The 18,149-nt window shown below is 42.1% G+C and overlaps 1 protein-coding gene across 1 annotated transcript in view; it reads left to right on the forward strand.

The window, feature by feature from the left end:
* LOC115024031 (uncharacterized) overlaps positions 1–16,936 on the forward strand; it is a 51,632-nt gene extending 34,696 nt beyond the window's left edge. The window contains exons 12-16 of the mRNA XM_029455408.1: positions 50–297; positions 488–616; positions 738–861; positions 16,261–16,296; positions 16,435–16,936. Coding sequence (XP_029311268.1) covers positions 50–297; positions 488–616; positions 738–861; positions 16,261–16,296; positions 16,435–16,472 — 575 coding nt within the window. The 3' untranslated portion in view covers positions 16,473–16,936. The remainder of the gene's footprint in view (positions 1–49; positions 298–487; positions 617–737; positions 862–16,260; positions 16,297–16,434) is intronic.
* Positions 16,937–18,149: the final 1,213 nt, after the last annotated feature.

The following is an 18,149-nucleotide window of genomic DNA, read 5'->3' on the forward strand; positions in this document are numbered from 1 at the left end:
ATATTCCAGGTACGCATATATTTTGTAATGATTCGTTTGTACTTTGTAGATCAAAACTCTACAGTTTTAGACAAGTTTGCGGTTCTACATGCGGATACCTTTGATGTTCTGGAGAAGGTACCTGAAGTGAAGTCGTCCCACATCAAGTTTCTCCAGCCCACTTTCCCTAGCAGGGGGGTCATGATCCGGAAGGAACTGGGCCTCCCGTTCTACTATGACGTGTTGATATACAAGACAAACAAAGAGTTCCTCACATTGGATGTTTACCTGGTGCCACGGGATTCTGCTCTGCAACAGGTTTGTACTTCATTTGTTGCATTAATAATTCAAACTATTACAAGATGTGACACATGAGCACCTGGGAAGGCAGTATAGTTACAATATTGTACTCTGAAAAGAACACCACAGAACTAAAACCATTGTGACTTTACTACAAAAACTTTGAGTATGAGGATAATTTATTCTTCTTTCTTTTTCTTTTTCACAGGATGTGGAACAAAAGCAAAAGTCTTGTGGATCAATATTAATCCTAAAACCAGGCCCAGACAAGTCCGTGCAATTGGGAGATCATTTCTCCCTCACAACAGACAAGACGGATGCAAACATTCAACCCAGCGTAAGTTTCACCATTTTTAATATCAGTACTCGCAGTACATTATCTTACTATATAATCACATTTTTTTAGTTCACTGTTTAAAAAAAGTCTTAAACCTTGTTTATTTTATTTTTTTGCACAGACACGAGAGCTCAGATGTGATGGTAGAAATTACTTTGAGGTGTTCATCAGAGATGCAGACAGCGACTTCACCCTCAGGCTTCAAAGTGAGCAGAACACTGTCTGGACCTGTACCATTCATAAAGGTTAGTGGTTTTTAAAACATTTTAAACGTATTGATTTGCAGCCCCTTTAATCTGTTTAGCTAAATATGCACAACCTAATGCCATGTGTGGCCATGCTAAATATCCATGAACTAATCAGCATTGTGACCTGTATTTTATTTCAGGAGATTACCAAAGTCAAACTACTGATAACTAAGGTAAGAAAAGAAAGTTTAGGATTGAGGAGTAAGAAGATGACTTTACAAAGTGCCACCTTGTTTCCTTGTTTTATAATTTTAACTTATGATTGTTCTTCACTATTCAATGTTTGCTTTGCTTTTATCTTCCTGCCTCAGGTCAGCATTGTGTGGATCGCCATCGGACAGCTCTGTGATTCTGTGAGAGCCTTAAAAACCAAACAAAACCAGATGAGGGAGATTCACACGCGTGTGACTGCAGCCGGCACAAAGAGCCAAAGAGAAGCCAAAGATGATCTCTATGAAATCCTTAAAAGGATGAAGAGTATGAAGCGTCTTGTTTCTGAGCTGGAGAGATCAGGGTAAAGTCAGTGAACGTAAAAAGAAGTCTTGTTGCTTTGGAAGTGGACGCTGGACATAATGTTACTGATTAAATGTTGCTGTTTATTTGATGTACTGGACAAGCAACGAAGCACTCAGTAGAAAATAATCTTTTTTTATATCGTTTTCATGTTTAATTTCTTTCGTAAATATTCAGTGTTTTACATTTGGCCAAATGGGTAAATCAAACCCAATGTTATTGTGAAGGACACTTTTAAAGACACAGTTTATGTTTAAATGTTGTTTAATATGTGACAGTTCTAAAGCTTTGATGAGTAGATGTGAGGAAGAACACATGACTTATTGCTTGATTAAAAACTTTGAAAATGTTAATGAAGATTAATGAAGAGATTGAAGGTTTGTTTGATTATATATATTATTTTAGTTATATTTTTGGGCTTTTTATGCCTTTTAATGCCGGAGAGAGAATTGTAGATCGTGAAAGGGGGAGAGAGAGAAGTGTAGATTGTGAAAGGGGGAGAGAGAGAAGGGGAACGACATACAGCAAATGGACACGGGTCGGACTTGAACCACGGGCCACTGTGGCACGGACTCAGCCTTTGTATATGGGTCGCCTGTGCTACCTGGACGCCCCGTTTTTATTATATTTTTATCAGAAAACCCACAGGGTTCCTTCAGCTAAATGCTAAAACCAGAACAATCTAAGAATGTTGAGTTTGAATCTGTTTTATTATTTAAATATTAATTATTTTGTCTTTTTTTCCTTACATTCCCTGGCTCACATTTTATCTCTATATTGTCGAGACTAAAGATTATTAATAATAATAATGTGTCTGTATATTGTGACATCTTCTCAGATGTGTATAGTCCTATGTTTATTTGTGTTATTATTTAATCTATCAATGTTTTATTTCTGCAATAACAAACTAATTCCAATTTAAGACAAATGTGTTTTATTGTATTAATTAAATCACACGCATTAACACTCAATAATTATTAATAAATGATGATTTGTACTGTCATTTTGTGAGAGATGCCTTTTTCCAGAAGAATACATAGAGCTATTATTATTTTTATTTCAGAACTGCTTTTATTGGGTATTTAAACTCATTGTGTCTCTGACCAGTTGAGATTAATCCACAATAACGAAAGTTCAAATGTATCTATTAGTGATTCCAGTGTTCAAACACAATGAACCGTCCATAGAGATAAAGGCACACAATATACTTCACCTGTTTAGTGGACTGGAGGAGGTGCATTATAACAGGCCTGGTTCAGGGCAAAGTCCCACACAGTCCCACAACCTGCTGTTGGTGAAGATAAAACCTACACGTAATAACAATTACAACCACTAGTCTTTGTAACATTCCTGCAAAAATAATCCAATTGAAAGAATATTTGCAAATGTGATCAATAATTTTTTTAATAGTTTCATTCAGAACCAGTGAAATAAATGTATTGCGTTAACATCTGAGGGATATTTCTCCCTGAGCCAACTTTGAGGCAGCTTTACTTTGAGGCTCTCAACAATAATGTTCTGTAACATTTAAATACATTTTACTGACTAATTAGATATTACATGTGTGTTCACTCTGACTTACTATTTAAAAATGGTTGCTGATTGCATCACACTTTTTCGGAAAAGCTGCAGCAAATTAATTTATGTTGCAATAATCGTAGCAAAGTCAGTATTTCCATTTGTATTCCCTTTCCCTCCTTAGCCACCAATCTGATGCAGGTCTCTTTGAATGCAGTGAGTCTGCCCTGCGCTGGGTTTGTAAGGAAAAGGTCATCTTCAAATACCAGTTCTGCTCATGGGACGAACACATGAGGAGGCCTTCATGCGTAGATTACATGCCAGCAGGACCTCTGTTGGACAGATCGGGAGCTTTGCCTTCTGGCTCAGCTCTCTTTTCTTTTTGTGAACGGTGTGATAAAGCAAATGCAATACCGCCCCTGCGGTTCCGATACTCCGGCCAATCTCTCGCTCCATCGTCCCCACTCGCGAACAAGACCCCAAGGTACTTGAACTCCTTCACTTGGGGTAAGGGCTCATTCCCTACCCGGAGTAGGCAGCAGGCCACCGAACTGCGACTATCCAGACACAACTCTCGCTTTGGGCATACAGGGATTGGATGGCCCTCAGAAGTGACCCCCTCACCCCATACTCCCGCAGCACCTTCCACAGTATCACCCGGGGGACCTGGTCATACTCCTTCTCCAGAACCACAAAACACATGTAGACCGACCGGATGGGCGTACTCCCAGGCCCCCTCCAGGATCCTTGAGAGAGTGAAGAGTTGGTCCGTTCCACGACCAGGACGGAATCCGCATTGTTCCTCTTCAATCAGAAGTTCGACTATCAAACCCTCATTTCAGCACCTCGGAGTAGACTTTACCAGGGAGGCTGAGAAGTGTGATACCCCTGTAGTTGGCACACACTCTCTGGTCCCCCTTTTTGAATAAGGGAACCACCACCCCCTAGACACTGTCCCAGACTTCCACGCAATGTTGACAAGGCGTGACAACCAAGACAGCCCCTCAACACCCAAAGCCTTCAGCATTTCTAGACGGATCTCATCAACCCCTGTGGCTTTGCCACTGTGGAGTTGTTTGACTACCTCAGTGACCTCCAACAGGGAACTTTACGATGGTCCCCCATCAGCTTCCAGCTCTGCCTCTACCATAGAGGGTGTGTTAGTCGGATTCAGGAGTTCCTCAAAGTGCTCCTTTCACCGCCCAATAACCCTGCAACTGTTTCCAGAGTCTTTCCGGATAACATAACCCGGAAGGACTCCTTCTTCAGTCGGACAGCTTCCGTGACCACCGGGGTCCACCACTGTGCTCGAGGGTTATCGCCCCTTGAGGCACCTAAGACCTTGAGACCACAGTTCCTCACTGCAGCTTCAGCAATAGACGTTTTGAACATCGCCCACTCAGGTTCAATCAGATGATACGATCACAAAAGAAGGCCGAATACTCCGAACTGCCGTTTGGGGCATAGGCACAAACGACAGTCAGAGTTCCCCCCCACCATAACCCGAAGGCGTAGGGAGGCGACCCTCTCGTCCACTGGGGTGAACTCCAACGTAGCAGCGCTCAGCCGGGGACTTGTGAGTATCCGCACACCCGCCCGACACCTCACACCTTGGGTAACTTCGGAGAAGAATAGAGTCCAACCCCTATCCAGGAGTACAGTTCCAGAGCCAAGACTGTACGTAGATGTAAGCCCCACCAGATCCAACTGGTAGCGCCCTTTTCTCACTCAATCTGTGCACTCTTTTGCAGATCTCAACTCCAAAATGTCAGACATGTTTAAAGTTCTACATGTGGATACTTGTGGAGATTTTGTGGAACAAGTTTCAGAAGTCACATCGTACCACGTCAAGTTGTTCCAGCCAGATTTCTCTCCGCTAGGAGCCATGATCCGGAGGACATTCGGACTCCCTGTGAAAGTTTTCTATGACACATTGATATACAGGACACACAAAGAATTCCTCACATTGGATGTTTACCTGGTGCCACCTGATCCAGCTGTAAAACAGGTTGCTATTATATTTATTGCAGTAATTAATTCAAACAGTTACAAGATGTAACACATGTGCACCTTTAGAAACAGCATAGTTACTATATTGAGTTCTCCTTTACCTGGATAAAGTTTCAAAACTTTGTTTTCACAGGAAGTGGAACAAGAGCAAGAGCAAAACCCTCATGAATCAATAAAACTCCTAAAACCAGGCCCAGACAAGTCCTTGCAATTTGGAGATAAGTTCTCCCTGACGGATGCAGAGCAGGCAGTGGGAACAGAGGTCTGCGGGAGTCTGCGGAGGTCCGGCAGTGGGAGTCTGCGCAGGTCCGGCAGCGGGAGTATGCGGAGGTCCGGCAGCGGGAGTATGCGGAGGTCCGGCAGCGGGAGTTTGCGGAGGTCCAGCAATGGGAGTATGCGGAGGTCTGGCAACGGGAGTATGAAGAGGTCCGGCAGTGGGAACAGAGGTCTGCGGGAGTCTGCGGAGGTCCGGCAGCGGGAGTCTGCGGGGGTTCTGCGGAGGTCCGGCAGCGGGAGTCTGCGGAGGTCCGGCAGCGGGAGTATGCGGAGGTCCGGCAACGGGAGTATGCGGAGGTCCGGCAGTGGGAACAGAGGTCTGCGGAGGTCCGGAGACACGGGGTAGAGACGAGCAGGACACGAGGAAGACACCAGGTAACATCAACGACGAACTGACAAGGAACAATGAGACAGACAGGGATATATACACACCGAAACTAACGAAGGGAACGAGACACAGCTGGGGAGAAAGGTGAGGACACAGGGCAAGGGTGAATGGACACAGGAGGATCAAATCAACAATCACAAAATGAGGGAAAACACACAGACAGGAAGTACAACTCTACATGACATGAGGGGAGTGAACCTTACAAAAATAAAACATGAAACAGAAAGTACACCCAGATCGTGACAGTCTCATCCTATGAAGTTGTGCAGCAATGTTTTTATGTTTTCCTTTGCACCTTTTTAACTGTAAGTGTGAGTCACATTAGGTTCCTGGAAATTGTACACACATTAACTACACTGACTAACATTTCTGCATAGCAACACAAAAAAGGTGTTTTTCTTTTCATATTGACGAATAAAGTTTACATTTAACGCACAATGAAAGCAAGTATGAGTGCCAACTTGATTCAGTTGCAAACTGCTGTGTTGGATGGACTTGAAATCATGGCATGCTTGACTTTTAGCAATGTCTCATAATGTTTGTAGTGAACAATCTGTATTTCAGATGGTCACATTAAAGCTTGTGGCTCGATCAGAGATTTTCTGAAGTGTGTGCGTTTTTGCAGTAGTGGACTATAGAGGCTATTTTGAGGTGTTGAGTTTTCAACACTAATCTTGATCTTTGTAACTGGAGGTTTAACTGAAAACATTCATGTGTTGTAGTTAAAGTTCTATATGCATCTAACAATTTGACTCGGCATGGGAGCAGTTGTTGGTTAGAGGTTTTTACAGAGGCGTCAGGATTTAAAAAGAAATTTGTTAGTAGAAATGATCTAAATACCTCTGAGGATGGATACAAACCTTTAATCTTCAAACACTAACCTCCAAGTAGTAGAGATTTTGAGACTTTTGATAATCATAATCTTCCTCTTATTTTGTAATGTGTTTCGTTCTCGAAAGGTGTAGCATGTGACAGGTGCGAGACATATTGCTCTTAAATAATTCATATAGATTCACGTGCACACAGTTGAATTTGGTGTGAGACAATGAATTGATCCCGTTGTGACAAAGAAAGTGATGGTTTTAGAGGATGTGACTGCGCTTAACAAGAGAAGAGCGTCATTACATCCATTTTTACATTACCGCATACAGCTCATAACGTAATCCTGTTGGATGCCATCGGCTCAACGCTGTTAGAAACTTCTGCTAAGGTTTTCCTCTCATTGGGCAAGAAGTACTTAAGGATGTATTTTGCAATGACCGCAACAAAGTATGATATGAGGTATTATTCAAACAAATATAAAGGTGTGGCTTTTTGTCATGATTTAAATGAGACTGAACTGAAATTATGCCATTTTGTCATTGTGCTAAAATAAATATAAATATTATATATTAAAAATATATTTGCTAACCTATGTACCGTGTCTTTCCATTGAGAGTTTAGAAAGACGAGTTGCTGTACTGACACATTTGAGGTACTTCTACTCCGCTATATTTCACAGGTAAATATTGTATTTTTTAATTTTTTATTACATATGATACTCATTTGCCAGATGTAGAGACAACAGAATGTTTAAGTGCATTCAAACCCTGTAGGAGCAAGAGCATGATATCATCTTTAGGAGTGTATCCCCTTTTAAGCTAACAAATAAAAGTGTGTTTGATGTGACAATGCAAGTGCTTATAGTAGATGGGGCTTTTTCTTTCTTTGCTTTTTTAGTTGACTAATTAATTTGTCAATTGAAAAAATGGCAAATCAATCCAATTCCAAACAGTTCAAGATTCCAGCTTCTTAAATATAAATATTTCAATTGCACTATCAAACTATTTGTAGAACAAAACAAGCATTGTGAAGTCACTTTGGACTTTTATTGTGATAGGCTCTCATCACACCAATTATTATTTATATAAAGCACCTTGATGAAAAGGTTTAAAGAAAGAAAGATCTGTTGGTGCAGGAATGCATTGTTAGGTTTCCTCTTGTGGATAAAACGAAACTTAACTGAAAGTGTGTTTATTATAAAGATTAGAACAGTGGAAAGTTTAGTTTAGTTTTAGTTTTTATCATAGGGCAATAACGGAGAGTAAATTATTTTAATGATCTCCTGTCACCAGCATTATATGGATCAAATCAACTCACACCCCCCCCTTTCCTGGAAATCTTTGTAAGCTTTTTTTTTTTAAACGATACTGTCATATTAATACTTAAATCTTATGTCCACCGTTTTTCACCCTCAAGGTCAAATCTGCAAGATTGAGCCCTTTTCCCCCGTATAGGCCTACAGGTTGCAAATGTGTCCTTGAATAACAACACATATTTGTATCACATATTTATTATTAATTGGCATATCCAACCCACACCTTTATCTATCCATCAGTGGTTACACCCACTCACTGGGTGTACCCACACCTTTATCTATCCATCAGTGGTTACACCCACTCACTGGGTGTACCCACACCTTTATCTATCCATCAGTGGTTACACCCACTCACTGGGTGTGTCATGTGCCTATATTAACTTCAAGCATCTTTCACGGGAAACGCATAGTTAGCAGCCACACGGCACGCTCACAAGACTTCAGAGACATCGGCATCATATTGGAAAAGGTAAGAAAACTTTTTAAACACTGTATCAATCTGTAACCAGTTCAGTTAGACTAAAAAGATCAATGCTATTGTAATGTTTTACTTTTACTGAAGTTCATGTGCTGTAAATCTATATCTTGGCACAAATAGACCTCTTCAGACAACTGCCTCCTGCCCTGGTGCACGTCCCACAGGTGTCTGACGGAAAACGTTTCTTTCTCATTTAAGCGATAAAACTCACAGGAATTGTTGGAGATAAAACGCGAGCGTGCCTACAGCTCACGGCTCTCTGTTCTGGTTGTGCACTGTTTGTTTTTTGTTTGTGTGTGTGAATGCCCAAGTACAGGCAAAATATATATACAGTCGCTTGGACTTATTTGACATCGGGATGAGTTGTCGCTCTGACCTCACAGCCGATTTCCACCGGAATAACAACATACAGAGACATAGACATAGCGAGACCTCTCGGGTCTCCCTGGATTGTTTTCGGGCCTGTGAAGCAACGCAGGCGCCGGAGGGAGAGGAAGCAGAAGCGAGGATGCCGTGCAGGCCTGCTTGCTAGGCTAAGGAAACGGCCGCACCGACCACCACTACCAAACCTCTTCCTCGTAAATGCCAGGTCCACAAAATCGACGAACTGGAGGTACTATTAGCTGCTAACATGAACGTCCGCGACTGCTGTGTTGTTGATCGTCACATCAGTGATCAGATCATGATCAGTGCAGCTCCCAGGCCACTCTACCCACCGCTACGACAGGAACAGCGCTTCCGGTAAGAGCCGAGGGGGTGGTCTGTGTGTTTACATCCACAACGACTGGTGCATGGACAGCAGGGTCACTCATACACATTGCTCTCCCGACCTGGAAGTAATGTCTATGTGCAGACCCTTTTACCTGCCTAGAGAGCTGACAGGGGTGATAATCAACACGGTGTATATCCTACATGATGCTAGCGCTAGCATTGCACTTGACCACCTCCAGAGCTTAATAAATAAACAACAGAGGTCCCATCCCGACGGAGTTCATATTGTAGCTGGAGATTTCAAACATGCATGTCTCAAAAATGTGCTTCCTAAATTTGTAAAATATGTACAATGTACCACCAGAGGAAAGAACACACTGGACCAGGTGTATTCTAACCTGAAGCATGCTTACAGAGCGGTACCACTCTCAATTTCAAAATAAGGGAAACCTTCTGGCGGACTCCGCCCATACCTTCACAGCTCTCAGCCACCCAGCCCCCACCCATATAATGTAAATGTAAACACATAAGGGACGGGTATATACATTCAGGAAATACATCTTTATCTAAAGTATGTATTACTTGTAAAGACATGTTTATAAGATTTATGTATTTTATTTATTAGTAATTATCATCAATTTATTTGATGATGGATGAGTTGTGTGGCTTTTGTTTCCCCCGACGAGTAGCCTACTTCAGAGTCTGGAAACATGTCCACTAAACTGCGACTGAAATCATCACAGAAGCTGAAGACTACATTGTTTTTGGCGCAAAGCATCAACATCTTTCCCTCAGCTTTGGTCACTTGGTCTGTCTCTGACACAGTTCTTGTCACACATGAAGTCATTGACAGTGTGTGTTTGTGCCTCGTGCTTGTGCTTGGACGATTGTTCATGCTGGCGAACATCGCTTATTCCGCCGTGTGCGATGCTAACATCTGAATGGCATACTTTACAAAAAGCATTAGTTTACCCGACTCTGCTTTTAATAAATAAGGGAAGGTCTCCTCTCATTTGGCACTTACATAAAGTTTTAACTTGTTTGGTAGGTACAACTGCGTTTCCATCTATCTCCCGTTCACTGTGACTCTCATCCATATGTTCTCGTCTTCTTCTTCTGTGTTATTGTTCCTGGTTTCTTCTTCTGTGTGTTTACTGGTGGATAACGTTTTTCAGCTAATGTTAAACACAATACTGCCACCTGCTCTACCGGAGGCCACTTTACCATTGTACACTTTTTTAAATTAGTCCTATTTTTATTTTTGAAAGATTAAAAATACGGGATAATCCCGGGAAAAACGGGAGGGTTGACAGGTATGCACTCTATCTGGACTATCTGACCACCTCTCACTGCTTCTCATCCCAGCTTACACCCCCCTAAGAAGTAACACCAAGCCGGTGATTAAATATATCAGAACCTGGCCCAAGGGGGCTCTCTCACAACTGCAAGACTGCTTCGAACACACAGCGTGGGACATATTTGAACAGACAGACTTGGAGGAACACACAGAGGCTGTCTTATCGTACATCAAGTTCTGCACAGACACAGTAACTGTGGAAAAATGCATTCGGGTCCACCCAAACCAAAAACCATGGATGACAAGAGCGGTGCGGTCTCTCCTGAGTTCCCGTGACACAGCCGTCAGGTCGGGGGATGCAGCCCAGTACAGCATGGCAAGGGCGAACCTGAGGAGAGGCATCAAGGCTGCGAAGGAGGACTACAAGGGGAAAGTGGAGGAGAATCTCGCTCATAACAACATACGGTGCGTTTGGCAGGGCCTTCACCAGCTAACCAACTATAAGGGCAAAACATCTGACACTACTACAGCTGACGCCCACCTTGCAGAGGAACTAAACCACTTCTTTGCCCACTTTGAGGCTAGTAGACCCCCCCCCCCCCCCCCCACTTTTCTACTCTGCCCCTGCATACCACCAGCTCCATACCACCTCCCGCCCTCAAAGAACATCAGGTGAAGCAAACGCTGAGGTCTGTGAATCCTGGTAAAGACGCAGGACCCGATGGAGAACTCGGCAAAGTACTCACAGCTTGTGCTGACCAGCTTTCAGGGGCCCTGACCAGGATATTCAACCTGTCCCTGTCCCAAGCTAGCATTCCATCCTGTCTGAAGACGGCTACCATCATTCCTGTCCCCAAAAAGACACCAGTCAGTGAGCTCAACGACTCGGCGGTGATGAAATGTTTCAAAAGACTGATAGCCGACTACATCAAAGCCAGCCTCACACCCTCCCTCGACCCTCATCAGTTTGCTTACAGAGCTAACAGATCCACCGATGATGCCATCGCCACGGTCCTTCACACAGCTGTGAGCCACCTAGAAGTCCCAGGCAACTACATCAGAATGCCGTTTGTCGATTTCAGCTCAGCTTTTAACACCATCATACCTGACATACTAGTGGAAAAACTGTCAAGCCTAGGGTTCCCCCCCATCATATGCGCCTGGATAAACAATTTCCTAACAGACCGTCCTCAGACAGTGAAAATAGGCCCCTATTGTTCCTCCACCCTCAGCACTGGCTCCCCGCAGGGCTGCGTACTTCGTTTTAGCCATTTGCGCATGGTGTGACACATCAGAGGCTCTCTGCTAGTGTGAAGGAGAATAGCTTCTTACAAGGACTAAATAAATGTCCAGAGTGATAACAGTGATACTCTGTGTTATAGAGGGGATTCTGCCCGGATATAAACACAGGTGTGCCTTAAGATTTTGGCTTGGTCTTTGGTGTGCCTTGGCCACAGAAAGTTAATGAGGGTCCTCACAAAGATGGAAAGACAATTGTGTATGTGTGTCAATCATTTGCTAAAATGCATAATTTTCTATAAACTGATCTGTTTAGTATGTAAATGTATAATCTCAAAAGGTTCTGATTTAAAATCTGTGTTTACCTTTGCTGCAGGAAACTGAAAGTGTGAGATGGCGAATCCACCGGCCCTGTCCACGGCTAAAGGTGGAGAAACTTACGTTGGAGGGGAAATCAGACATTTCCTCACACTGTTGGATGTTCTCTATTCAAATCAGTTTGCAGGAGAGTCTCTCGATGCAGACGTCATTGAGCAGACGGAGGAAAACTTCTACAGGGGGGCACCGCCCAAATGGTTAAACTTTTACGTAAGTGAACAGGCAGCGTCAGATGGCACTGGAACTCCTTTCATCAAACGAGATGGATACGATACACTTGTGGAACAAATCCACAAATCTGGAAAACTCCCTGGAATATCAACTGTTAAACTGTTCCACCAGCCAGGGTGTGGAGGGACCACACTGGCCATGAAGGTGTTGTGGGACTTGAAAAAAACCTTCAGAAGTGCCGTTTTAACAGGTTCAACCTCAGACATACCAAAGGTAGCAGGGGAGGTGGTCTGCCTTTTCACAGCAGGCAGTGAAGGCAACCAAAACACTGTGCTGCTGTTAGTGGATGGTGAGAAGATTTTGGAAGATCTGCAAGAAAGCATTATGATGACGATTGCTGAGCAGAAGATTGTCACTCATATGCCTGTGGTTATTTTACTAAGCCTTGTTAGAAAGGATGCAGCTCTACAGACTGGCCACGTCTTCCTACAAGAGGTGCTTTCTGACACAGAGGAGAAAACATTCAATAAGAAAAAGAAGGAGCTCAACAGAAAGTACAGGGATAAATGCAAACAATTTCATGGCTTTAACATAATGCAAACTAATTTCTCTCAGGCTTACATCAAGGAGGCGTGCTCTGTTTTCAAAAGCATCAAAAATAAAAAAAAACCTCAGGGGACCCAGCTTGCTGCCTTCCTATCCCTGCTGAATGCCTATGTACCAGGCTCATATCTCCGGGAGTCTCAGTGCCTGGACTTTTTCAAAAAAGGATGCTTGCCACTGGAGGACAGAATGGAGCCCTTTAGCCATCTCATCATCACCTTCCAACAAGATGGTTCTGAAAGAAAAGTCTGCATGGCTCACCCATTGATAGCAAAGTGTTGCACTGAATTGATGGCTGAGGCAGGTGTGACCCGAAGTGACACAGCAAGAGACTTCTTGACCTCTTTCTGCAAAGAGTATTTTGCTTTGTATTTGGTTGGTTTCGTCAACAAAATGCTAACCAAAAGAAGACCAAAACAAAAAGAAACGGAAAAAGAAAAGAACCCAGTCAATCGTACAGAGATGAAAGAGGAGCCAGAAAGGTTTTCTAGACTGATTCTAGATATTCAAAGAAAGGAGGGTGAGAAACAGAGTGCATCAGTTTTAAAGGTGGCAACAAATACATTCGATAAAAATCCATTTTTTCCACAAGCACTTGCTCGCTTTTACTACATAGAACTGAAGGACTACACTCGGGCAGAAATGTGGGCAAAGATAGCAAAGCGGAGAGATCCCCAAAATTCCTTTGTTGCTGATACACTGGGCCAAGTCCATAAGAACCATCTGAACCAAATACGTCCTGTTGAACCAAGAGAAATTTTGAAACTTGCCTCAAAGGCCATTAAAGCTTTCGAAGACGAAGAAAGACTTGCTGAAAATGAACTTGGGACTGTTTTTAACACCAGAGGGATGTTTGGTTATTTGCAGGTTTGCAACCTTGTGTACGACCTACTTGTTAGTCAGAATGAAACTTGGAGAGGAGTTCTCACAAAGAAAGTGTCCTTGAGCTCTGTCCTGAAATCACTTGGAGACAACAGACTTTTAGGATTCAACAATCTCATAAACAGCCTCAGAGATGAGGTTGAGAGAAAATATGCTTTTTTTGATAAATATCTGACTTACTCAAAGATTAGCATGAAAAAAGATGATCCCGCTTACATTTCTAAAGACACCTCAGAGTGCTACAGGAAGTATGTCGGAGAAGCCCCACAAGGTGCTGTTCTCCACCAGAAGCTTAAACTAAAACAGGCTGACACCACTACTGGAGTACTCTCATGTCTTGACAGAGAATGCACAGAATCAGACCTTAAAGAAATAACTGCATGTTGGGAACAAACCTTTCTACACAAAGGTTCGGTCACAGCTCTGGTCAACTACATCTTCTCTCATATCATGTTAAGAAATAAGGGAGCAATCTCTCCTCTTGATAGCAAGCATTTAACTGCATTTAAACAGAAAATGCCCCCAGTCTCCACAGAGTCACCTGAGCCCTACATGTTAGCCCTCCTCTTGCACTGGCCTACAGAGAGTGAGGACAACTGTGTCTTTAACCTCAGTCAATTAATAGAGCGTATGAAAAACATGTATGAACAAGCACATAAGAAACACTTTCGATCAAGGTACCTCCGGCCTCTGTTTTTCATTGGAAAAGGTCAAGATCTGAACAGAATTGTTCACAGAAAGGTCCTTGAGGGACTGATTCTTCAGGGAAATGAGGAAGCGATACAAGATTGGAGCAGAGAGATGATTTTCAAAGATCCCAGGGTCCAAGAACGCCTTCTTAAAGTTCATGGGGAAACACGAAACTACAGAGTCTATGCAACTATTGGAGGCACCAGCATTGAGGTGGATGCAAACCTCCGAAAAAGCCTCTGGAAAAAACGCCAAGTTTCCTTCTACCTTGGATTTACCATCAAAGGTCCTGTAGCCTTTGCCATCCTCACTAAAACTGCAGAAAAGGGTAAGAAGGGTAACGCACTGTAATATTATCAGAATTAAAGGGTTAGTTAAACATAGCTTCATAATGTGTTGTGGCGTAAGAGCGAAACTTGTTTAAATATTACATGTTATACATTCACAATGCTTTTGAATCTTTTTACTTTTTCTAATGAAATCCTGTTCTGTGTGGGAGTAGGAATCTCAAGGATGGATACCTCAGAGTTTGGAGCTTGTTCCGGTGAAATGGTAAGTTTTTTTGTTTTTGCTCTTTGTTGTATTTTATATTAATTTTGAAAAATAGCTGATCCCACAATCACGACTGCTCACAAACACAAATGTTACCTTCTGACACAGGACTCCAAAGATTTGACAAAACTTCAACCTGCAGTCAACAGAGTGGATGAGGTTCAAACCTATAGGTAATGATTTTGTCTTAAATAATATATTTCAATGCACAGAGATTACATTAACTGAAAAGCAATGATAGTTAAATGAATAAAAGTTAACCCAAAAATTAAAAAAATACATATCTTTCCTCTCACCTGTAGTGTTTTTTTTTTTTTTTTTATCAATCTAGATTGATTAAATGTGAGTTGGAGATATCGGCCGTAGAGATGTCGGCCTTCTCTCAAATATAATGGAACTAGATGGCACTCGGCTTGTGGTGCTCAAAGCGCCAAAAGAATACATTTGAAAATTCAACAGCAATGTCTCTTTCTAGAAATCATGACCCGGTTACTCAAGATAATCCACACACCTCGTTGTGAGCAGTTTCATGTAGGAACTATTTGTACCGTATCAGAAGGCAGATATTTCTACAGCCGATATCTCAGACCCTCGGCCACTCACAACAAAACAATCTGGATTGATAAATAGCATTAATAGTGTTTTTTGATTTTGGAGTGAAGTGCCCCTTTAAGTGTCATCTGCTGTTGTTCACTAGTAATGCTGCAGTTTGTGACAAATACAGACATCCATCCATCAATCGTCTACCGCTTATCCGGGATCGGGTCGCGGGGGCAGCAGCTCCAGTAAGGAACCCCAATCTTCCCTTCTCCGGGCCACATCCTCCAGCTCCGACTGGGGGATCCTAAGGCGTTCCCAGGCCAGTGAGGAGATATAATCTCTCCACCGAGTCCTGGGTCTTCCCTGGGGTCTCCTCCCAGCTGGACGTGCCTGGAACACCTCCCTAGGGAGGTGTTCCAGGCATCCTTACTAGATGCCCGAACCACCTCAACTGGCTCCTTTCAACGTAAAGGAGCAGCGGCTCTACTCCGAGTCTCTCACGGATGGCTGAGCTTCTCACCCTATCTCTAAGGGAGACGCCAGCCACCCGTCTGAGAAAACCCATTTCGGCCACTTGTACCCGTGATCTCGTTCTTTCGGTCATGACCCAGCCTTCATGACCATAGGTGAGGGTAGGAACGAAGATCGACCGGTATATTGAGAGCTTTGCCTTCTGGCTCAGCTCTCTTTTCGTCACAACGGTGCGGTAAAGTGACTGTAATACCGCCCCCGCTGCTCCGATTCTCCGGCCAATCTCTCGCTCCATTGTCCCCTCACTCGCGAACAAGACCCCGAGGTACTTGAACTCCTTCACTTGGGGACTTGGGGACTGTCATAAAGGATAGTTGTTTTTAAAGAATTTTAAACATATTGATTTGCAGCCTCTTTAATCTGTTTAGCTAAATATGCACAACCTAATGCCATGTGTGTTGGGAATTCAATGGGAAATAAAAACATTGAATCGGCTAAATATCCATGAACTAATCAGCATTGTGATCTGTATTTTATTTCAGGAGATTACCAAAGTCAAACTACTGATCATAACGAAGGTAAGAAAAGGAAGATTAGGATTGAGGAGTAAGAAGATGACTTTACAAAGTGCCACCTTGTTTCCTTGTTTTATAATTTTAACTTATGATTGTTCTTCACTATTCAATGTTTGCTTTGCTTTTATCTTCCTGCCTCAGGTCAGCATTGTGTGGATCGCCATCGGACAGCTCTGTGATTCTGTGAGAGCCTTAAAAACCAAACAAAACCAGATGAGGGAGATTCACACGCGTGTGACTGCAGCCGGCACAAAGAGCCAAAGAGAAGCCAAAGATGATCTCTATGAAATCCTTAAAGGGATGAAGAGTATGAAGCGTCTTGTTTCTGAGCTGGAGAGATCAGGGTAAAGTCAGTGAACGTAAAAAGAAGTCTTGTTGCTTTGGAAGTGGACGCTGGACATAATGTTACTGATGAAATGTTGCTGTTTACTTGATGTACTGGACAAGCAACGAAGCACTCAGTAGAAAATAATCTTTTTTTATATTGTTTTCATGTTTAATTTGTTTCGTAAATATTCAGTGTTTTACATTTGGCCAAATGGGTAAATCAAACCCAATGTTATTGTGAAGGACACTTTTAAAGACACAGTTTATGTTTAAATGTTGTTTAATATGTGACAGTTCTAAAGCTTTGATGAGTAGATGTGAGGAAAACACATGACTTATTACTTGATTAAAAACTTTGAAAATGTTAATGAAGATTAATGAAGAAATTGAAGGTTTGTTTGATTATATATATTATTTTAGTTATATTTTTGGGCTTTTTATGCCTTTTAATGCCGGAGAGAGAATTGTAGATCATTAAAGGGGGAGAGAGAGAAGGGGAACGACATACAGCAAATGGACACGGGTCGGACTTGAACCACGGGCCACTGTGGTACGGACTCAGCCTTTGTATATGGGTCGCCTGTGCTACCTGGACGCCCCGTTTTTATTATATTTTTATCAGAAAACCCACAGGGTTCCTTCAGCTAAATGCTAAAACCAGAACAATCTAAGAATGTTGAGTTTGATTCTGTTTTATTATTTAAATATTAATTATTTTGTCTTTTTTTCCTTACATCCCCTGTCTCACATTTTATCTCTATATTGTCGAGACTAAAGATTAAGAATAATAATAATGTGTCTGTATATTGTGACATCTTCTCAGATGTGTATAGTCCTATGTTTATTTGTGTTGCTATTATTTAATCTATCAATGTTTTATTTCTGCAATAACAAACTAATTCCAATTTAAGACAAAAGTATTTTATTGTATTAATTAAATCACACGCATTAACACTCAATAATTATTAATAAATGATGATTTGTACTGTCATTTTGTGAGAGATGCCTTTTTCCGGAAGAATACATAGAGCTATTATTATTTTTATTTCAGAACTGCTTTTATTGGGTATTTAAACTCATTGTGTCTCTGACCAGTTGAGATTAATCCACAATAACGAAAGTTCAAATGTATCTATTAGTGATTCCAGTGTTCAAACACAATGAACCGTCCATAGAGATAAAGGTACACAATATACTTCACCTGTTTAGTGGATTGGAGGAGGTGCATTATAACAGGCCTGGTTCAGGGCAAAGTCCCACACAGATAAGAAGACAGTAAAAGTTTGAGTTTATTTAAGGACGTCAAGAACTCGGTGGAAGAAGCAGATGTCTGTTGAAGGTCAGTTTCTTTAAATGTATTTTACTTTAAGTGAACTATATGACTGGAAAATGTCCCCTGTGTTTGGTAATTCACGATGATGTGTTTGTGTGTGTGTTGGAGGCAGTCCTTGATGCTTCGTATAAGAGTTTAAGTTGACAATTTTGTGCCGCTCCTTATTGTAAGTGTAAAGGTTTACCCAAAATACAAA

Source organism: Cottoperca gobio, chromosome 18 (genome assembly GCF_900634415.1).
Source record: "Cottoperca gobio chromosome 18, fCotGob3.1, whole genome shotgun sequence".
Lineage (NCBI taxonomy): Eukaryota > Metazoa > Chordata > Actinopteri > Perciformes > Bovichtidae > Cottoperca > Cottoperca gobio.